The sequence below is a fragment of the Camarhynchus parvulus genome, chromosome 8, assembly GCF_901933205.1.
Source record: "Camarhynchus parvulus chromosome 8, STF_HiC, whole genome shotgun sequence".
Lineage (NCBI taxonomy): Eukaryota > Metazoa > Chordata > Aves > Passeriformes > Thraupidae > Camarhynchus > Camarhynchus parvulus.
In genome coordinates, this window is record NC_044578.1 from 29,061,109 (window position 1) to 29,083,513 (window position 22,405).

A 22,405-nucleotide genomic window follows, 5' to 3' on the forward strand; every position below is an offset into this window, starting at 1 on the left:
CTTGCTCTGATCCTCTTGGAGAAGGGAAAGACTTAGAAATGTAACAGCAACATGTATTTTTCAGCTTCAGCTGAAGTTTGGAGTAAATTACTACTAAAATATCTTTTAACTTCTTTCTGAACTGCTGGTTGCCAGTCTGACTTTTTCAGGTTTCTAGCTTAAACACAGTCAAGGAGATCTCTGGTGCTGTTACTTTGCCATTAAAACATTGTTCACTGCATAGGCTTGAGCAGAAAGGATTTTTCCAGATTCATGAAACTCATGAATGTTGCATGCCACAGGATCTCAGAAAGGGCTCCCTTGCCTGGCAGGTCACCTGGTTAGTGGGGCTGCTTTTCTTTCCCATTGAGTAAGTCACTGCATGTAGCTGTTTAGGAACAGCAACAGTCCAGTGTCCTTAAAGAAAAAACAGATGAATGTGGTCTGTAGTATGTGAAGTCAGAATGAAAATTGAAGGAGTTCAAGGAAATTTGTAGACACAGGGATAAATACTGGTATTTGCTAACATGCCTTTACACAGCACAAAGGGGTTTATCCTGTGTTTAACTCTTAAAAAAATCCCAACCAAATGAAAGCCCACTGGGATCCCTGCATTTTATCTTTGTGAATGATTCTGTCAGAGACTGGAGAGAACAGAAGTTCTTGTAGTTGGTAAAAAAAAAGCCAGTTGTCAGGATTGGGAGGTTTTGGACACCATATATTCAGATCCTTGTTTGTGAGTTTGCCCTCTCCCATAATCCATGTGGCCTAGTACCACATCCCTTACAGTGGTCGGTAGCAGAGACAGGTACAGAAACAGGCTGTTATTCAGGCTGTTGGAATGGAAATCTGCACTCAGATTATTGGTGATTTGGCACAGGAATGCTGCTGATCTAATAAGTCACTATACATTATGTGTATGGGGAGGAAACTGATGCAAAGCAGATGCCAACAGAACCTTCTAACGAGGAAAACAACCTATATATGTGGCTTCCATACTATGTACAACAGAAGTCTTAAATTCCAGTATTGAGTATGATGTCAAGGCTTTTTGAAATCAAAGAATGTTGTTCTGGTATTTTTTTCATAGTGTAAAAGCTGTGACCTTTTAAAGTCATGGCGATTTCTTACTAGAACAATAATTAATCATAAATGTGTTTGCAATTACGTAGTTGTCCATTCTTGGGTGGACTGTAGTTTTAAAGTGAAAAGAAGGAAATCTTTGTCTGGAAGGAGTGGGGAAAAATGTTACAGAGCTGAAGAACTCCAGGTACTCCCTGGGCTAAGTCTTGTTCCATTGTCCATTGTTGCTCTCTAGTGTTTCTGGATTTTTCTCAGCCTCAGCAGCTGTCATAGTTGGTCCAGTAAATTTAACAACTTTGGAACCCTTTATATTGCCAGTAAATGACTGCGACTTTAACACTTAATGGTTTTTATTTTAAAGCTTTATGTGTTCACTCCTAAAGGATGATCAGGCTTCTGTTGCTTTCTGAACTGTTTTGACTTCAGCAAGTTGTGACTCTGTGAATATTTTGCTGTGCAGGTCCACCTATTCCAATCAATAGTTATTTCCAGCAAGAATTCCCCAGTCTGCCGGCAGCTGGGGATCAGGAAAAGTCAGGCAAGGATAAGGATGCAGCTGAAGATGGATCAGGAGCCAACCTACGACCACAGAGTGAGTGTGAGCTACAAATTGTCATGAAATTGGTTTGTGTGGAACTTACTGCTTATGCCCTGTACAAAAGAAATAGATGAATATGTTGTTTCAATCAGCACACTCATACATGGAAGAAGTGGATATTTGGGGCTTTATTCTGCTTTTCTGTGTTCATGGTGTGTGGAAAATAGTGTGTTTAATCCTGTCACTTCCCATTTTCCCATGTAGTTGTGCTCTAAGGAACATTTTTAGTTGCACAATACTGGCATTTTCTTGCTTCAGCTGCTGATGTCACAGCAGGTGGGGATACCTCTTTAAAGAACTCTCCTGGAATTAACTAATTACACAAATGGTGATCAGGGCTGGCCTTAAGTTGTTCATACACCTAAGAGTGGAGCCTGAAAATTCCTGAAGAGGAAGTTCAGTCTACAGCATGCCAAAAGAGTGGGTTGTGCCTTTGAAGGCATTGGCATCTTCAGCTCCTGGATGCAGTGCTCTGACCAGCTGGATCTGTTTCAGCAGTGGGGGATTAGATCTGGTGAAAACAACTGTAACAGTGCTGGGTTTACATCTCTCAGGAAAGAAATGTGTATTTCTTCCCCAGATCACTTTAATGGGAAGGTCTTTGGGACTTGTCTTGTTACCAGTGGAAAACACAGTTCCTTTCTCCCTCAAAAGTTGGGTTTTGATGAGGTTTGATGGACTAGAGGTCCTGTCCTGCACGGTGGCTGGCACTGTCCCGTGCCACTGATAGGCACTTTAGAAAGCAATCTGTAACTCCTTGTTACAGGTCTTGGTTTTCCTTGATTTGTTTGTCAGGTCCTGCAGACCAAGGCCATGTGCCTGTTCATGTGTTGTCTTGGTTTTGATCTAAAGAATAAATTGTCAGGAAAGGGAGAGGTGTCCAGCCCCAAATGAGAGCAGCTACATGTCTGCCCAGCCTCCTGCAGGCAGTTACAGTTTTGCTCAGCACTGTACATGCTATATTAAGCCCTTCTTTCCTGTCTGACAGCAGAAAGCTAAATGAACTTGGCACGTAGTCAGTCCCCCTTTAGCAGCTGTGCTTCCCAGCAGAGATAAGTGCAAGAACTGTAATGGATACTTAGGAGCAGAGTTTAACTCTGCTTAAAGGTTTGTGTCCCTAAAGGAACATCATTTACAGAATGTATCTGAATTTTTGTCTCCATTAATCTGAGCACTGCTGCTAAGTTTACCCTGGTGGGTTTTTTTGCCTTAACCCGTGCTCTGCAGGCAGAAACTCCTAAAAGAGTGGAGTGCCTGGCACAAATAAGTCATTAAAATCCCTGACTTCACCTGGACAATTTGCTAGACATTCACACCAGAAGTACAGCCCTTATCACTTCTATTCCATCCTTATCAGGCAGAGATGCAAACCAGACTGTACCTGTCTTCACTTGGACACATTCTGTGCATTACCTTTCTTTTTGAGCTGCTTGAGAATTTCCTTATAGGCCTTTGCTGCTTAGGAACCTTGATCTTTGCATTGACAGCATCTTCACACTGAGTCAGCAGTGGCCCACTTAGCACAGCTGAATCTGTTTTCTTTCTTGTGCTATAATCAGTATCCTTCCAAAATTGCACTGTGTTTTGGAAGGTAGAATGGGACAACTAGAGCAGTCCATCAATTTAGCTGTGACCCTTGAGGAACACAGCTGGACCTGTGGGCTGAAGAGGATCAGGAAGCAACTTCTGTTGATTCTCGAGTGGCCAGTGCTTGTTGCAGTAGCAGATAGGAACGTGCATCTGCTGCGTCACCGAGGGCTGCGTGGGAACAACGTGTTCCTCACCATCCCTGGCTGGAAATCTGCAATTTCAAGTCTATTTCTGGCTTTTTGTGTGCTGGTTCTGTCCATGCAGATGCTACTGGTTGGAGGGATGGGGGTAATAACAACAACTCTCCTTCTCCAACAGATCAAGAAGCTAAGGGACAAGAAGATGGCAGTGCTACATCAGCAGAACAGAATGATGGCCAGAAGGCAGGAGACAAGAGGGATGTGAGGTTGCCCCAGGTCCCTCAGCCCAAGCTGAATGGCCAGCAGCAGCCACCCATCTCATCCCAGTACAGAGCAATGATGCCTCCTTATGTGAGTGATGGTTGCATGAACCCTTTTTAAGCAGCAGGGATTGGTTTTTGGCTAGTGGGATTTTCTTAGGCCCCTTTCTGTCCCCTCCATGGAATTCTTATCAGTTCTGCTCGAAGGGCAGGACTGAGATCCAGCACAGGATGTGGCTCATGGAGTTTGAACTTGTCAGGGGTTGATCAACTCTTCCAGTCACTTCCCCTTGGGGACTTGATGTCACCCACTTGAGATACTAAGCAAACTTGAGTGGAGAGTTTCACTTTATTTCCATTACTTCTTTTGATGGTCTCAGTGTACTTAATGCAGTAATACTTTTTAATGAGTGGCTCCTGTTTTTAATCCCTTTTTAGATGTTTAATCAGTATCCCAGAATGGCATATCCTCCCTCCATGCAAGGTCCAACAAGATTTCCTAATTCTGAGCCTAGCAGGTAAGAAACTTAAAAATGATTGTGGTTTCTGTCTTGATATGAACTCTGTGACTTAATTTAAAAAAAGAAATCATTTGCACTGAGTATCTCAACGATGATTATACACTTTATAAGAACTGACAGTGGTCAGCCCCCCAGGTTTTGCTTGTGTGGAGCAGTGTCATGGGGTGTCTGGAGTTGGAGAGCTCAGCTGGAAAACTTGAGGCAGTTGTGCATATTACAGGGATTTTGATTGTGAAGAGCAGGAGTCATTTGCAGGAACATCTTTGAAACTTAAACCAGTATTTTGCCCATAAAGACTTCCATTGTTACAGTGAAAGTAGTCAACTCCTGGTTGTCAGCTTTGATGCTTTCCAATTCAAGTTGAGCTCTAATGTACTATAAAACTAATTTTCCACTTTTCTGTGTATTTTTCCATAGTGTAGGATAGCTGTGCACATGGAAGAGTAATTATTTGAATCCTGGTAGACACTCAGTGCATGAGAGTTCACTGTGCTTGAAACAACAGTGCTGTATATTTCAAATAATGATCATACAAGTTGACCTTTTCTCTGTCACTTGTGGATAAGTAGTGACAGTTGCTTTTGTTTCTCTCATTTTTTAGAGGCCCAAGGGGAAGGGGCCCACCCTCATGGTGCTCAGAACCTATTGAACGCCCATCCATCCTCAGTGCTAGTGAACTCAAAGAGCTTGATAAATTTGATAATCTGGATGCTGAGGCTGATGAAGGCTGGGCAGGTAAGAACATCAGATTAATGGTCTGTTATTTGTATGCTGAATGTTTCTGAAAGGTTAATTGAACATTTGTTTATGCATCAGGTGCTCAGAGTGAAGTGGATTACACTGAGCAGTTGAATTTCAGTGATGATGATGAGCAAGGAAGCAGTCAGAAAGAGAAGGAAAGTGGGTGAGTTGGTGCTGCCAATTAGATGGGAAATGTCACTTAACTAGATTTTGGAAAGATTCATGAAATGAGTGCAAGTACTCATTCCAGTAGCACTAATTCCAGTAATTTAATACTGTATTTAACTGCATAACTGCCTGCAGACTCCAGTCAGCTGGGTGTGGAGTAGAAATTACCCTGACTAAGAAATGCTGAGGCTAGGAGATAAATCACCAAATACCTGTGTGGAGTATGCATTCTGTTTTTCTTATTTCTTTGCACATAGTGATGAACAAACACCGTCAAAAGATTCCCAGAGTCCTGATGGCCAGAAGGAAACTGAAGAACAGACAAATGCCAAGTCTACCACCCAGGTTTCCACAGCAGCAGCCAAAGGGTCTTACAGCAAAAGCTCTCAGCTTGATCAGGTTTGTGTGCTCTTCTCCTCAGCTCCTGTGACAGCAGCCTTGTCAGGAGAGCTCCGACTCAGGTGTCTTTCCAAACTGTCAGGTCAATTAAGGTTATGAACATGAGGGAAGGCATTAGCTGCTGAAAGCATTATCTGAGCTCTGCTAACTGATCAGGTGCTGCTCAGACAACTTAGCTGCCTCTGGTCGCAGCACAAAAATAGCCTGGCTTTATATGCAGTTTGTCCTGCCCCACAGCCCTGAGGGGGCAGAGCTCTTCATCAGGTACTGGGGCTCAGCTCACAGGCTCCATACTCTTGTGTGTCCATCCCTGGAACTGGATGAAGCCATTCTGCTGTTTATCAGGTTTTCCAGTGGATAAATAGCCCACAGATTTTTCATGGATGTGGGGATTTTTTTTTAGTTTCACAGTCCACTTTGTGCAGTGCAGCTTAGCTGTAATGTGAGTTCACTTCTCACACTAATGGATTTTATACAGACCACGTAGAATTCATCAACTTAGCCATTTTTTGTTTCCTCTAGTAGAGGAATATTGCCATCCACCTCAATTTATGCCTACTACAGCCCTATTTTCCCCCCTCCCCTCCCCAGGAAAAGCTGCTGTTGGTTTTGAAAATTTCCCAGAAGTATTTTCTTTTGACACCAGTAATAATGAAGATGGGAAGTCTGAGAGTAGTTTTACTTGCACTTTCTCTCTGTATTAAAGATCACACTATTCTTTAAGGTTTGATGCTACATTGAATCTAAGGAAAAATGGTGCAGGAACATAAATTGTTCAGCTCTCTGTACATAAAAGTGAAAATGTTTTTGCCCTTGTTTCACTGTAGATTTGTGTTGAATGCAGATCCTTGTTAGATGGAGTATGTTAATGCAGTAGAAAAGAGTAAATCTAAAATTTTTCAGCTTGGCTGTGGCTAGAAGCTTGCTTAACCTTGGCACTGTGTTTGATCCAACAGGATCGAGGTCCACCACAGCCTTCTATACATGAAAGAGGTGGCCCTGCTCTTCCTCCAAAATCTATTCTACCACCGGTAAGAAAGATTAGAATTGTCCTTATTTCTTTGAGTTAAATTCTTTAATGCTGTGGTGGAGGGATTTAGACTAAGAAAAGTAAAAATATGCTTCACATAATGATAAAACTTTCCTTTAACAAGTAAAATAGTGCCTAGGGCTGGTAGGAATGAGACCCCAACACAGCCACTCTGCAGTTGTGTAAGGCTGCCCCATCTTGTAAGTGCCATGTGAAATGCACAAGAATTTCAGGAGCTTTCAGTTATCCAGCCCCACTTAGGAACTGGAGAGGACAGGAGCAGTGGAGCAGTGCTGGAGGGATGGCTGCCAACACAGATGAGGAGATACGGAGTACCATATGAAATGTGAGCTAAAATCTCTCTTATCCTGAGCTACCTTGAAATTCTTAGCTCCTTGAGGGACTTCTGTCTGAGATTTAGAGCAACCTCTAACCAAATCTAAAATATGTTTGTTATCTTTGCTGTCACTTTGCCTTGATGGTGGTGGGGAGGAGAGCAGACAGGATCCCAAGTGCTTCTCTACCTCTCCTTTCTGAGCTGAGGTTGTGAGAGTCTGAACCAGATCAGGAAGATAGGGGCTGGCTTTTTCTTCCAAGTCTTGCTTTTTAGAGATGCAGATACACATGTATTGACAAGTAGTTAAAGTGTAGTATTTCAGCTGGCTGCTTATAAACACGTGTACAACCTGACTGATTTTCTTCCTGCAGCACCCTCCTCCCCCTGACCGGCAGATGGGAAGGCAGGGACCCTTTCCCCCTAAACCAGTGCCAGATGAAGATGAAATTTGGAAGCAGAGGAGGAGGCAGCAGTCAGAGATCTCAGCTGCAGTGGAGCGAGCCCGTAAGCGGCGAGAGGAGGAAGAGAGGAGAATGGAAGAGCAGCGAAAAGCAGCTTGTGCTGAGAAGCTCAAACGGTTAAACGAGAAATTCGGCTGCATGACAAAACCCTCCCGGGAAGACCCTCTGAAAGAAAGGGAGAGGGAGAGAGAGAGAGAAAGGGAGAGGGAGAGAGAGAGGGAACGGGAGAGGGAAAAGGAGAGGGAGCGGGAGAGGGAGCGAGAAAAAGAGAGGGAGAAGGAAAAGGAGAAAGAGAGGGAAAAGGAGAAGGAAAAGGAAAAAGAAGAAAAAGAAAAACTGGAGAAGGCAAAAGAACAAGAAGTGGAGAAAGAGAAAGAAAAAGAGGTGGAAAAAGAAGAGAAGGAGAATGAGAAAGAGAAAGAAGAAGAGAAACCAGCACATGAGGTTCCTGAGCCTGTAGAACCTGTGGCAACACCTGTAGTAGAAAAACAAGAAAGTGAAACCAAGAATAACAAGGAAGAAAAAGGTATGCTTGCACACAAGTAGGAGTTGTCCTTCTTAAAGCTGAGTCACAGAGCATAGCTGTTGTCTAGAAGTCTCATTTGCATACCTAATTAACCTAGTGCATCTAGACCAATTATTTTCATGGCGCATTACAGCTGATAACTGTCCTTTGAGCTAAGCCTGTTTGCCCAGCTCATCAAAAGATTAGGGGGAAAATGGCTTCTGTGATTTAGGCTGGACTTTGAGGAATACAGAAAGAAAAGCAGGCTTTCTTCTCTTCCTAAAGAAGGGTCAGCCACCCATGTTGTTTAAAAAGCAGTGCAAATTATTTCAGCTATTCTGTTCTTTCACCAAGCCTAGAGAAGTAGACACAAAGGGCACGTATTTAAATGTGGTGCCTTTTTTGTACTGAAACTTGAATGCCATGAGAAAACTGTTAGACTGTGCTTGGTAAGGTTATATAAATTTAAGTGGATAAAATTGATTGTAAAACCAAACCTTACATAGTGAAAAAAAGTTGATCCAAGTGCAATATGGTGTCATTGATACAGCACTTCTTAAATCATATAATAGCTGCAACCTGAATGCCAGTGGTTGATTTCCCAATGTATCTAAGTTTTAAAAAGACACAGGTGTATTAACAGCAGTTCTTCTGTTTTGAGGGGTTGTCCTTGACTTTTTGTGCCTTTACTGGTTTTGGTAACTGTCAAGTCAGAGAAATCAGGCATTTTAGAACATTCTTTAGCTGATATTCTAGTGAAATTGTCAGTTTTAAGATTGACTGTTGTCTCACATAGGTGGGGGTTTTGTTGGGTTTTTTTCAGAAGATCAAGCAGTCTTTACTCGCCAAGACAGTGGTCGGAATGAGAAGGAGGTTTCACAGGTGACTCATGAGAATGAGCCAGACTCAGGATCCCAGCCTCGTCCTGCTGTTTCCTCAGGCTATTCTAAGCAGTTCCAGAAGTCATTACCACCAAGATTTCAGAGGCAGCAGGTAACAAACCAGCTCATTAAAAGGAGGCTCTTTTAAAAAATGCTGTGTTCTGCTTCATTCTGAAGAAGAAGGTGACCAAAGGAGTTTCAGAAATCCTGAGTTTTTGCTTCCCAGCTTCTAGAAAATCATATTGGCAGGACTTGCTCTGCCTGAAACACTTCTTGTCACTTGTAAGGTCTGTAAGTGAGCAGAAGGCTGGAGAGGCTTTGAAACTGGCCCACACTGGCATTGCCCTGGGCTTGCCTGTGAAACCTGAAGTCTGATGCTTGATTATTTCTGCAGCCTATCCTAAAAGGGTGTGACACTCACATTTAACTTGGGTACTGTGGTCTGAGGAGCACTTTGCATTAATGACATGTACAAAGTATTGGTTATTCTGTGTCTCAGCTGCACACCAGTGAAGCTGTAGCTATTGTAAATTGTCCAGTCTGGTTTTCTCCCTTTTCTCCTACATCATCCTGAGGCATGTTCACAATTAACTTTCAGAATACTTGCTGTCCTGGAGATAATTGTACTTGTTGTTCCCAAGGATTATTAGAGCTGTGCTCAAGTCTTCATCTTATCAAAAAGTCCTGTGATGTTATAGTAGCCTCCTCAAGCTAGGTCTAATAAGCTCTCAGAGGCCTATAACACACCCAAGATAGCTCAGCTACTTTTGAAGGCAGGATGATAAAAATCAGCAGGATGGCTTCTGTTACAGTGTTGGAAACACAAAAGTTTAATAAAAGGCAAAATAACAAACAGAGAAAAACTAAGCTAAGTGTAAGAGGTCTTTACTCTTAGTAAAATACCTCACAAAAATTATTAGTTTCTTTTATTCACTTCTTTTTCTAGACAATTGCCTAAGCAAGATTTTTTGGCTTCTGTCCAATTAACTATCCTTAAGTTTGAGGTAAAGTCCTTTAGGCCTATGAGATATCTTTTTCACCTAACCGAAAAGAAAAACTTCTAAGCTTCTTTCCTTTTTAAGACGACAAAAAATAGTTATGTCACTTCATCAACAAGAAGCTGTTTTTTTTGTAATACTGGTTTTTCATCTGCAGGAGCAAATGAAACAGCAGCAGTGGCAGCAGCAGCAGCAAGGTGTCCTTCCACAGTCTGCTCCCTCCCAGCCTTCCAGTGGCCCTGTCCCACCCCCCCAGCACAGACCCCTCTACCAGCCCATGCAGCCCCATCCCCAGCATTTGGCTTCCATGGGCTTCGACCCCCGCTGGCTCATGATGCAATCCTACATGGACCCACGGATGATGTCAGGAAGACCTGCCATGGATATGCCTCCTATTCATCCAGGTAAACCTGGAAACGTTTTTTTGCTGTTGAACTTCTTTGATTTTGAGCTAGAAGTCTTTCCTTGGCCACTCTTTGTTTAGTGAATGGGTGGGTTTTTAAGAAGAAATCTACATTATATTATTGTTTGAGACAAAACAGAGTGTAGTCATATGTGACTAAAATTGTAGTCCGATGAGAATGTATACCTTTGACTATAAAGTAAAATCCCAGCTGTCACACTGCAGGCATGTGAGTGACAGTTAAGATGATTGAGAATGTCAGCATAAGCCTTTCTTTGTTATAGACAGAAAGCTGGCAAGAGTTGGGTTGAACTGAGAAAAAGTGTAATTACCATTTGTGTTTCATTACTTCTTAGCACTTGGCACTACATTGCTTCCTAAAAAATCCATGAAACTTCGCTATTTTTACATTACATATTAACAGCTTCAGAATTTTAATAAATATGTGGTTTCAGATTCTTGACCCTAAAAAGTCCTTTTTAATTTGTGGAATGGCCATCTGATTTGCAGTTAGGAAAGCTGTTGGGCATAAATAATAGAAGTCTGTCATGTAATGTAATGAAGATACCTGCCCAACTAAAGAGCAAGTGAAAGGGTATCCTCAGTGAGTGCAAGGAATGAATGGAGGAGATGGCAGGAATGGAGGAATTAGCAGAGATAGTGAAAACTGTAGAATTTCTTTGAAATGGTACAAAGGAAAAAGCTGGAATAATAGGGTATAAAAAACTGCCTGTTTGTACACTCATCTTGCCTTTTGCCATTCAGGTGTTACAGCACGATCTTCATCCATCAGTTTACAGGTCCACAGGCTTGGTTCTTCCCATTATAGTGAAAGCAGACAGCTTTTTCCTTTTGTTGGGACATGGGATACAAGTGTTGAGTGTGATTTAGTCAGTCTGAGGTCGGCAGGCAGGGAATAGACATTTGGTTTCAAAGGGAAGGAGACTGGAGGGGAGAGAACAGCATTTCTTGGTACCTCCTGACAGGCTTTGTTTGTATTGAGGTTGGTTTCTTTGCTAGTGTTAAATGTGTTTCAATTGTTGAACTTCTCTCTGCCACAGGAATTATGCCTCCCAAGCCACTGATGAGAAGAGAGCAGCTGGAGGGCTCAGCAGCTGGTTCAGATTCCTTTGAGCACATGGCTCGCTCTGCGAGGGAGCACAGTGTGCCTCTGTCAGAGCCACGCATGATGTGGGGCTCAGAGCCCTATCCCCACACAGAATCTCAGCAGTCCACTTCTCCTCCCAAGGTCTTAGAAGAGCCTGATGATTTGAGGTAAGCCTTGTGCCATTCTCCAAGTCACACAGGTTGTAAAATCCAGTTTGGACTGACTGGGTTGTAGCTTCACTCAGAACTTGAAAGGAGAAGTTGTGACTGGGGGATGCAGAGTCCTTGGTGCTGTTGTACAAAACAGAAGACCCCACTCTGTGGCAGAGTCTAGAAAGACATTTTAGTCCTTGTTTAGCCTAGATGAATGGTATTTGCCAGAATATTTTGAAGTTGCAATTTTGCAGAATAATGTTCTCCTCCATTTTCGCTCAGTTCTCCCCGTTTTAGAGAACTTTTGTCCAAAGTGTACTTGTTTCAGAAGTGGTGTGTTAAGTACAAGTGGTATAAAGCAAAAGTCCTTTTTGGCCTTTGATCCATGGTGAATGGTCAGGATTTTCCTTTGATTCTTAGAAGTATTCAGAAATTCTTTTTGTTCTGCTGCTATCTGGATAATAGTTGGTGGCTCCATTAAAAATTATTTCCTGTTACTTCTTAGAGGCAACATGGATCCTTAATAGAAAATTATTTGATTTGAGTAATTATGTATGAATAAACTTTTCCCCCATATTCTAATACTCTTAATGGCTTTCTGCTTAGGTCTGAGGCACACTTGGAGCAAGAACGAGTTGCTGTCCCTGCCAGTGCTTATCCTGTAGAACACAACCAGTTGGACTCTCATCCAAAGACAGAATTTTTCAGAGAATCGGGAGAGGTAGAGATACAGAAGTTCCCAAGCAGGCCTTTGGAAGATGTACAACCTCTCCAAACTGACACATCTAACACAGCAGTTAATTTTGAAGGAGTGAGTGAGAAGGTTACACGTAGTTCTCCAGAAGAATTGGTGCCTATGGGGGAAAGTCACTCTTCATTAAAGAGAAGCATTTCCCATGGTTCAAGCCACTCTCTAAAATCAGAAGACCAGAGGAGTGAAACAGCAGCAAATATCCCTAAATTAAGTAACAGACCCATTGAGACAAAGGAGACAATTGAGAGACTTGAGATTAAACCGAAAAAAGAAATTTTGATCACTAATAGAACATCAGAAGGACCAAAACCTGAGAAAACTTTCAAACCTAAGTCTGAAACAAGATGGGGTCCTAGGCCAGGTTATGGCAGGCGAGACGAAGGTGGTGACAGACCAGTGAGAAGATCGGGTCCTATTAAGAAACCTGTGCTTAGGGACATGAAGGAAGAGCGTGAGCAGAGAGAAGAGCGTGAGCAGAGAAAGGAGAAGGAAGGAGAAAAGACAGCTAATGAAAAACCAAGCAAACCTGAAAAAAGTGACAAAAAGGAATCACCTCAAGTGCCACTGTCTCAGGCTGAGCCCGAGAGATCTGCCTCCAGCAGCGCTCCTCTGGCTAAGAAGATAACCCAGGATGCTGCCCCAGCACCAGCAAGCCAGGAGAGCAGTCAGCCCGAGGCAGCAGCTAAAGCTGTGGTGCAGCCCTCAGCCCCTGCAGTCCAGCAGCAGCTCCCAGCTGCCCAGCCTGCCACTGCCCAGCTGCCCCCAGCCCTCCCACAGCCCCCGGCCGCCCCGCCGGCCGCTCAGCCCCCGCCCCACACACAGCCCCCCGTGCCCCCCAGCAAGGAGGACAAACAGGCTGAGAAGGTGGTGAGCAAGGAGGTGGTGGAGAAACCACGCCTAGAAACCAGGCCAGTGAAAAGAGAGCCTGGCTTACCACCTAGGACATACTGGAAGGAGGCCAGGGATAGGGACTGGTTCCCAGATCAGGGGTACAGAGGCAGAGGTCGGGGTGAGTATTATTCTAGGGGCCGTAGCTACAGGGGTTCTTACGGAGGACGTGGTCGGGGCAGTAGAGGCCATAACAGAGAGTACCCACACTACAGAGACCCTAAGCCTAGATCAGAGCATGTGCCTTCAGGGCCTGTTAGGCAAAGAGAAGAGAGTGAAACTCGTAGTGAGAGTTCTGACTTTGAAGTGATCCCGAAGCGGCGGCGCCAGCATGGCTCGGAGACAGATTCTGACAGCGAAGTGCACGAGAGCGCCAGCGACACCCTGCTCTCAGACAAAGACAGCATCATCAAGGGCAAGCACCCGAAAAGAGAAGAAAGAGCTGATGGCAAGAAGCCTCCAAAGCCCCTGTCATTCAAACCTGAGAATAATATCAGAGTAGACAACAGATCCCTAGAAAAAACCTACATCAGAGATTATGAGAACAAGCCCAAACCAGGATTTCTTCCTAAAGGAGAGCCTTCCAGACGAGGCAGAGGGGGAATGTACAGGCGTGGTGGCCGGGATCCCGGGGGACGTCCTCCACGTCCATCCACAATAAGGAGACCAGCCTACAGGGACAATCAGTGGAACCCCAGGCAAACAGAGATCATTAAACCAGAAGATGGAGAGCCTCCAAGAAGAAATGAGCATTATGGTCCTATACCAATTGATAAAAGACCTCCAAAGTTTGAGAGAAAGTTTGATCCAAACAGAGAGAGGCCACGAAGACAGAGGCCTGCCCGGCCTCCAAGGCAGGACAAGCCACCACGCTTCAGGCGCCTAAAGGAGAGAGAGGCTGCATCCAAGATCAGTGAGGTGGTGACCAGCTCCACAACGAGTGCCACAGTTAATAATGCAGTTAATGAGCCCTCCAACCCTGCTCTGGATGTATCAGGAAGTAAGACACCAGACTTGTCCAACCAGAATTCTTCAGACCAGGCAAATGAAGAGTGGGAAACAGCCTCAGAAAGCAGCGACTTCAATGAGAGACGGGAAAGGGATGAGAAGAAAACAGCAGATGCAGCAGCACAGGTTGCTGCAAAGGCAGGAGAAAATGCTGGAGCTCCAAAAAGGGAAATAGCCAAGAGAAGCTTCTCTAGTCAGCGGCCTGGCATAGACCGTCAGAACCGACGTGGCAACAACGGGCCAGCTAAGCCAGGGAGGAACTTCTCAGGGCCCCGGAGTGAAAGGCGGAGTGGTCCTCCCCCCAGAAGTGGAAAAAGAGGGTGAGTACCCAGCCTCTGTGAGGATGCACACGGAGTGATGGCCTTCTGTTGTCCTCTTGTGGTTTGAAACCATAAGCAGCTAGTTTAGATCTGTAGAGCTGTAGAAAAGACACTGATGTGTGCAGCCGTGTCTCTGTACTTTCTGTTTTTTCTGTTTATGTACAGACACCTGGAACCTGAAGCTGAGAGTGAGGTGTTCTTGTATGCACAATGCTAAAAAAGCCTAATTTAAAAAATGGTTTTGCTGTTTCTGAGTTGAGCCATGTTTCTCAAGATTTGGGTGCAAGCAGAAATGTTCATGTGAGCAGTTTTGCAGTTAATCTCTCTAAATCACTACATTGAATTTTAGATCAGTCACCTAACACAGACAAGCAGGTTGAGAGATGCTTACCATTTAGACTGAAATTCATTTTTCCATATGCTTAATTTGATGGAAGATTTAGCAGGGCACATGATCTTTCCCCAAAACAGCTTTTGCTGTTGAGCTTCTCATTAGGAGCTGAAAGTAAAAAGTCTGGACCCTACTAAGAAGTCAGTAAACATGTACAGCCCTACAGTGGGATCTGGATTAGGTTGCTGGCTCCCTCCTGAGCATTCTCTGTGGCTTAATTTTCAAATGTTTTTTTCTAACACAGGCCATTTGAAGAGCAGGCAGCACCTGTGCCTGGGGTTGATCCTGCCAATGGCACCACTGTACATCAGGAGGATGGAGGTGTCACTGCTGCAGGACAGAAGACAACCAAGGATGCAAGTGGCAAAAAGAGAGAAGAACCAAAGGCTGGTCCAAAGAAGCCTAAGGAAAAAGTGGATGCCTTGTCTCAATTTGATCTTAATAATTATGCAAGTATGTATTGATAACATCCTAATAATTTTTGATAGTTCTGCTAGTTTTGTTGCATATAGAGCTAGATGTTTGAAAACTTTAAGAGAAGGGGATTTTTTTAAAACACCAGAATAACTGTGCGCTTGAGCATGGCTATCTTTGTGATACCTAATAATGTAGGTGCCTCTAAAAGGTGGCAAACCTAATTGTGTGTTATGTGTAGATGAGAACAATTCTGTATAATCATAATTCATTCCTACCATTCTCCATCACATTCCCATAATTTAGTTAATTTTCAAAAGTAAGGGCAGTGGTTATCACTGCTAGGCTTAGACTTGATATCAGGGAGGGCTGTTCATTAGTCATTACTGTGTTTCAGTAATTTCCTGGAGAATCTAGTACAGGGAGCTCCAGTTTTAAAATTCTTAAATATGAACTCCTTGCCTTTGAGCTCAGCAGCAAAGCACTTGGCAAGCAGAAGCTTGCCATTGATCAGGGCCCCCATCTGTGTCTGTGGGGAAGTAACTTCCACTCCAAAGCCAATTTTGGCTTGGTGCATTGCACCTGAAGCTGTTGAAACAGCAGCATCTATACCTTTCCTTTTCCTATAGGTGTTGTGATCATTGATGATCACCCTGAAGTGACAGTAGTTGAAGACTCCCAATCTAACTTGAATGATGATGGTTTCACAGAAGTGGTGTCTAAGAAGCAGCAAAAACGTTTGCAAGATGAAGAGCGCAGAAAGAAGGAAGAACAAACAGTGCAGGTACAAGACCAGCATTTATAGTGGGGGAAAAAGCTGCTTGCAGTACTGGGATTGTCAGGGGTGCAGAAACTTCCTCCCAAAAAAGCTGTATTTTCTCCCTCCAAATAAATAAACAACTCCCTCTAAATAAATAAACAACTACTTAGTTGTATTTAAAGTTGTTCCTATTTAGTAAATAAAATTAATTTTTATTTAGTCACCTTGGGATTCTGTAGTTCTCAATTGGGCACTGTCAGGCAGGTGGAATTGGCCAACTGATGAAAACACCATGTTTTCATACTGTGATAAAGATTTACCCTGTTGCTTGTATATCAGTTGATTCCAAGAAGAAAATGGATGAGAAATCATTGCTCTTGTGGTTAAATACCGCCCCCAAAAAAAAAAATAAAATTTCCTGTAAGGCTGGGTTAATCAGTTTGCTTTTTGCATTTTGCACTCTGCAATTGCTGTCTGTACACGTTGTCACCTGGAAGAATAAAACTGCCTTCTCCTTACAGGTTTGGACCAAAAAAGGATCCAGCGAAAAAGGCCGAGGTCAGAATTCCAAGCTGCCCCCCAGATTTGCCAAAAAGCAGCAGCAGGCAGCAGCTGCAGCTGCACAGCAGGCTCAGGCTCAAGCTCAGGCTCAGCCTCCGTGCCCAGCCCAGTCTCCAGCCCAGCCCCAGGCTCCTGTTGCAGCACAGAGCCAGGCTGCAGGAGGGACAGCCAGCACAGACTACAGCGTGTCAGGCAAAGTCCTGCAGAACACCCAGCCTCACAACGGCCTGGGAGCTGAATTATGGGACAACAAAGTGCCTCCTACAGCAGTTCTGAATGACATCTCCAAAAAATGTAAGTGCTGGCTTCTGGATTTAAAGTGGGGGCAAGCAAGCATTGTATTTAGAGAAGGCTGATGGGCCAGCTGGCTCTCTGGTTGTGTTTTTACCTGCAGATGGATTCTGCACAGGGAATGAGGGCAGCATACCCAAGTGCAGCATAGTAACCTCCAAAAAGAGGGAGTTGCAGTGGAGTATTAGTCAATATTTTATGTTACTGTGTTCTTCACTCGCAGAAAATGAGCAACTGTCACTCCCTTGAGGAGTCTGTTTTGTCAGACTTGGTCGTTGTTCCATGTTAGTTGCCCCACTTGAAAGCAACTGAGCAGGTAGCACATTTTTAACCAGTGAATAGGTTAATTAAAGCTTATTTACTCCAGACATCTGTAATTTACTTCTCAGTTGATACATTGATTTGAATACCTCTAGCAACACTGAGGGGTTTTTGAACTCTCTTTCTTTTCTTAATTACCAGTGGGACCCATTAGCCCACCTCAGCCACCTTCAGTCAGTGCCTGGAACAAGCCTCTGACATCTTTTGGTTCAGCTCCATCTCCAGAGGTAAGAGTGAGGGGAAGAAGAGAAGCCGTGTGTGAAGTCACCCAAATTATATCTCACTGGGGTTGGGTGCAGATTATCCATTTATCCAGGAGTGCAAATACTTAAGCTAATGTGTAGAATTCCATGAAGTCAGGAGATAGTACAGAAGCATGGGATATAGGCTGGTGGTTTTATAGTTGCAGCAGGGAAAAGCTGTTCTCTTGATAATAACTCATCTATTCACAGATTCTATTGATAGCTGTTATTGCATTTCCAAAGGAAAAATATTGCCCTGTTTGTGTAGGGTTCAGTAATGTAGGCAGAAACAGGATGTCTCCAAGGAACTAAAGGGGTTTTGTGTTCCTTCAGTTGAAGATAGAAAAGCAGTCAGTGCTTTATGACATTATTATCTGTGGGTATTCCCATGGAGTTTGCATAGCCTTAAATTTTACATTTAAAATGTTGTGGTCTTACTTCCTTGGTATTTTTTTGGTCTTAATTGTTTTAAACAGCAAGAATGTAGGAGACCATTTGAACTGCACAAGAGATCTGGAAATACTTTTACATTTCTTACTGCTTCTCTTGAATTGAGCATTAAGTTTTGAACTTCCCAGAGAATGTTGTGAACCCGAATTGCACTTGTTCCTCTTGATCTTGGTGATGTTTACATATTTCTTCACTGCTTTTCTTTTGAGCTCCTTTAACAATAGAGACTTGAGGAGGAGGAAGTGTACGTTCAGATATTGTTTATTCTTGCAAATCTGTTGCAGTGCAAAAGATAAAAGTACCCTTCTGGTGGTTTTCAGCTGAGCATGTTGTGTGTTCTTTTCTCTTTTTTGAATTGTCATTGTACTGACACAGAAATTTTTCAGAATGGGTTAAATGTTTGCTTTTTAACCAGGGGACAAAGCCTGGACAAGAAGGTGGAGTCGATCTTGGTATAGAAACCATTCAGTTTGGAGCCCCAGCTTCCAGTGGCAGTGACAATGAAGTTGGTCCTGTGCTGTCTGAGAAGTCCGCTGACAAATTACCAGAACCCAAAGAGCAGAGACAGAAACAGCCTCGGGCTGGACCCATCAAAGCACAAAAGGTAAAAGGTCATAATTGCAGTACAAAGTTCAATCAAAAAAGGGTTACAAATAGCAGAATAGAATACACTGGGTTAGGACTAGACCCATGAAAATTGTATCCCTTTTTATATTTCTAATACAATCAGCAAGGTGATTGTTGCAGAGAAGATGTGCAAGGTAATTAAACAGCACCTCTGCACGTTGGTTCTGTGTTGGGAGCCAAGGATGGCAGTATGGATTTGTGGGGGCTTTGTTGGGAAGCTGTGGATGTGCTGGAGTGCTCTGGTTTTGTTTGTAGTTTGAGTTTTCTGGTTTTTCTTGAGCTTGACTCGCTCAGGCCTTGAGAGCTGTTTGGAAGCAGCATTGCAGTGCTGCCCTGGCAGTTGGTTCTTCCTGCCCCCTAAAGTGATGAATGGTGCCCTGCATAGTTTTGTAACCAGGTTATAACTGATCAGTACATGAAGTTGCAGAAAAAGAAGTGTTCTGAGGGAGGGGAGGAATGTTAAGGACATTAGTTGGAGGTCTCCAGTTCAAATGGATGAACTGGGGAATTCAGATGTCTGAATAATTAATTTTTTTCCAACTAATACTAAACAGTTAATTAAACTTACATCAGCTTAAAAAAATAAGTGTGTTGCCTTCCAGAGATTTTCTGTTATTTCCACCTCCAGTGCGCACTAATCTGTGCATCACTAGCACTCAGCACCAGCTTCTAATTCTCAGAAAGAAAAGGTTATAGCAGATAAACTTGTCTGGTGACTTAGAGCATCAGCTATTCCAGTCCCTCTAGATGGCTGAGATTTGGCAGCAGTCCTGATGTACTTAAAGCCCTTTTGTCTTTCTGGAAGACTGGGTGTTTCTTTGTGTTGGTTGTTTAAGTTTTGGTTGTTTGTTGGGATCCCCCCAAAAAAAGAGCTGAAATCTGGAAGTTCAGTCACAGAATGAATTTAACTTCTGCTGTATGAGACACTGAGTGGATGTGTTGCAGTTCATGGCTTTCACTGCAGAATATAAAAGCTGTTCAGCAGAGCAATATGCACTGATTAAAACTGCTGGTGAATTGCAGTACTCCATGTCTCAGATACACTGCAGCATGCCTAAAACTGCCCAGTAAAATCACTTTCAGATACTCAACTCCAAAGTTAAATATATAGAGAGACAGTCGACTTGACACTGTGTAGAAAATTCCTTTTTTCTGCTTGGTTAGAGCTCTCAAGACTGCTGCAGATTTTATTGAAAGACACATATGTGACTAAATACTAAATGCATTGGAGAGTAATATTGTTTACACTCCTTTGAGTGAGGCAGCTGTAAATCTAACTGCCTTGATGACAAAAAATAAATCCCAACAAACAAACAAACAATTCTTATACCCTCACCCACCCCTGTGGTGATATTGTTTGCTGTGGAGCCTAAATGCAAGCTTACATTCAAGATTGGAGGTTGGTATTGTTGAATTAATATGGACAATGTAAGAGGACCATACTTGAAACAAAGCAATTTTCCTTTCCAAGGTGAAGTGTGAAGGTTTAAGTGACCTTAAAGTGTCTGGAGGAATTTCAGCCTCTCTAAACTATTAAGAGAAAAAAATTATTTGGAGTATTTTAGAGAGTCTTCATCCACTCCCAAAATACCTGGTTTGTATTGAGAAAAACAATTACCAGCAGCTTCTGTCTTTCTGCTATCAAAGCTTAAGGAATTGGATTTTCAGGACTGCCTTGAAGGGATTTTAGTGCTGCTCAGCAGTGAAGTGGACTGAGAGTCTCAGCCAGGAAGGACATGGCTGTTGAAACAGCAGAGCATTCAGGTTCCCTAGGGCCCTTCATGCTGCTGTAATTCAGCTGCACAGAAAGGAACTGCTGAATTGCAGCAGGGATCCAGCCATGGTGTCTGCAGTATAAGGCAACACTTGTGTGTAGGTGTTTTATTTTTTCTGGATCCCTTTAGTGATCAGTTTCCATGAAAAATGCTGCCAACATCCACATGTCAAGATAATTTCAAATAATTCTGTTGTAGTTTCCTGGGCTCCCATAAAATCTTGAATCACTGAAAATTACAATAACCTGTAGCTATACAAAGTCATGGGGTTTCTGTATTTTTTTGTGCTTTTCTTGTAAAGACAATCAAACTGACATTATTTTGTATTTTATTTGAACTCTGCCACTTCACATAAAAAATTCATTGCTTGAAAACAATGGTTTAGATTCCTGATATTCAAAATCAATGCATTTATGACTTAGTCTCAAATTCTTTACCTGCTAGAAAAAGCTTTGTTCTGTTTAAACAATGACTTTTAGCATGTTTAAGTATTTTTGTTGGATAGGACCCAGAGAGGAAGGCATGACTGACAAGTTAACAATAACTTAGCTTCCAGACTTGAGCCCGGTAGAAAACAAAGAGTACAAACCCGGCCCTATTGGGAAAGAGCGTTCTTTAAAGAACAGGAAGGTGAAGGATGCCCAGCAGGGAGAGCCTGAGGGACAGGAGAAGCCATCTCCCACCTCTGTCAGAAGCCCAGAGCCTGTCACTGCAAAGGAGACCAAAGCAGCAAGCGAGCTGAGCACCGAGATAGGAACCATGATATCTGTGTCTGCTCCAGAGTTTGGGACAAGCACAAAGGTAAGAAAAATCCTGCCAGATTACTGAGCACTGGATGTAAAATGTGATTACAGTGAAGTGGTTGACACTTGGTTGCCTGCTAGTGGTGCTTGGCAGCAGAGCCCACTGAGTGGCTGATAGGAAACATTGGTGCTGCTTGAATTAAAAAGTGCTGCAGAGATGTGCTGTCTTGTCCCTGAGCACAGATTAGCTTGGAAATCTGTTCTGCTGAATGGCAAAACTCATTCCTGAGCACTGCTGTGGAGAGTGGCACTGGAGCCTGGTGTAGGCAGAGTCTGTAGACTCAGGTCAATGTGATGAATGCAGGATGACTTCCAGCAGAGAAGTGAAGTCGTGCATGATTGCTGGATGAGTGTATGGATGACCTCAAGCTGTGAGTTAAGTGCTTGTTCTGTGAAAAAAAGATCTCTATACTGGGAATGTGCTAAAACTTTAGATAAGGCTTGTTCTGTGTCCCTAGATGGTCATGTGTATCCTCTTGGCTTGGATATTGTCTAGATATTCCTTGCAGAACTTCACAATATTTAGGACTCATCAAAGTCCCCTGTTTTCTTTATAACTGCTCTGTGGTGAGATGGTGATCTGGTGTTGGGATTCATTGTGTTCCACAGGTCAGTTCTTAGATGGGGCTAAAAAACATCCCCAGAGGCATCTCCTTTCTGCCTATGTCTTGAGCAGGTACTCTGGTTGTCATCTCTCAAATGTTTGAGTAGCTCTCTCAGTTTGAGTAGCTACTGCTTAGTAGTTACACCTGCTTTGGTACAGGAAAAATTCTCCTTGTAGGTTTGAAAAGCAGTTTGCTAAGCACAGACCCAGGTTGGTTGCCTGCTGTCTCAACCATCCTGGTTTTAAACAGAAATCTTCTGATGCCATTTAGGAAAACTGGTTCTCTTTAAGAGTTCCATTAATAGTTGAAGAATATGGAGTGTGGATCCCAATTCATCTTTGTCACCCACAACTAGGGAAAGAACCCCAAAACAAACTTTTTAGGCAGCTTTTTGCCATAAAAGATACTATCTCAATGAAGTGTTGCTACAGAACAAGTGGAAGGGTGTTTGTGTCCAACATGGAAGCTGCAGGCTTAAGAAAATTCAGTGCAGGGATTTCTCATCCTTCCTGACATTTTCCATCTTGTAGGTAGGTGTGAGTGGTTTGTGTTCCTACCAGAAATTGGTAAAGAGTCCTTGTATAAGGATCAGAAGTGCAGAGCAGTAAATACCTTGCTCAGGTGTTTGGTGAGCCTGTTTGGATCCTGTGCTTCCCACAAACTCCTGTGGCCAGAACTCAAGAGAGGAGAAGAGACTTCTTCTGAGCTACAAACAGAATAGGAAACAGAGCTTTGATTACTGCAACCTGACTCAGTGCAGTTAAGTAGCTCTGCTAAAATCAGCAACATTTCCTCTCTGCAATTGTATTTTTGAAGTATCAGTTTTTCAGAAGGGGAGTCT

The 22,405-nt window shown here is 43.2% G+C and overlaps 1 protein-coding gene across 12 annotated transcripts in view; it reads left to right on the forward strand.

Annotated features, from left to right (window-relative positions):
• Positions 1 to 22,405, forward strand: part of PRRC2C (proline rich coiled-coil 2C) — a 69,416-nt gene that overhangs the window by 22,265 nt on the left and 24,746 nt on the right. For 10 of the 12 annotated variants that reach the window (XM_030953836.1, XM_030953841.1, XM_030953840.1 and 7 more), the window contains exons 5-22: positions 1,523 to 1,654; positions 3,569 to 3,741; positions 4,089 to 4,168; positions 4,773 to 4,906; positions 4,988 to 5,075; positions 5,338 to 5,479; positions 6,436 to 6,510; positions 7,218 to 7,833; positions 8,636 to 8,805; positions 9,849 to 10,095; positions 11,156 to 11,369; positions 11,961 to 14,324; positions 14,960 to 15,168; positions 15,759 to 15,913; positions 16,411 to 16,744; positions 17,204 to 17,289; positions 18,170 to 18,358; positions 20,706 to 20,957. In XM_030953836.1, the coding sequence (XP_030809696.1) occupies positions 1,523 to 1,654; positions 3,569 to 3,741; positions 4,089 to 4,168; positions 4,773 to 4,906; positions 4,988 to 5,075; positions 5,338 to 5,479; positions 6,436 to 6,510; positions 7,218 to 7,833; positions 8,636 to 8,805; positions 9,849 to 10,095; positions 11,156 to 11,369; positions 11,961 to 14,324; positions 14,960 to 15,168; positions 15,759 to 15,913; positions 16,411 to 16,744; positions 17,204 to 17,289; positions 18,170 to 18,358; positions 20,706 to 20,957 (5,660 nt within the window). The remainder of the gene's footprint in view (positions 1 to 1,522; positions 1,655 to 3,568; positions 3,742 to 4,088; positions 4,169 to 4,772; positions 4,907 to 4,987; positions 5,076 to 5,337; positions 5,480 to 6,435; positions 6,511 to 7,217; positions 7,834 to 8,635; positions 8,806 to 9,848; positions 10,096 to 11,155; positions 11,370 to 11,960; positions 14,325 to 14,959; positions 15,169 to 15,758; positions 15,914 to 16,410; positions 16,745 to 17,203; positions 17,290 to 18,169; positions 18,359 to 20,705; positions 20,958 to 22,405) is intronic. The other 2 variants (XM_030953842.1, XM_030953838.1) reach the window with 2 other exon arrangements.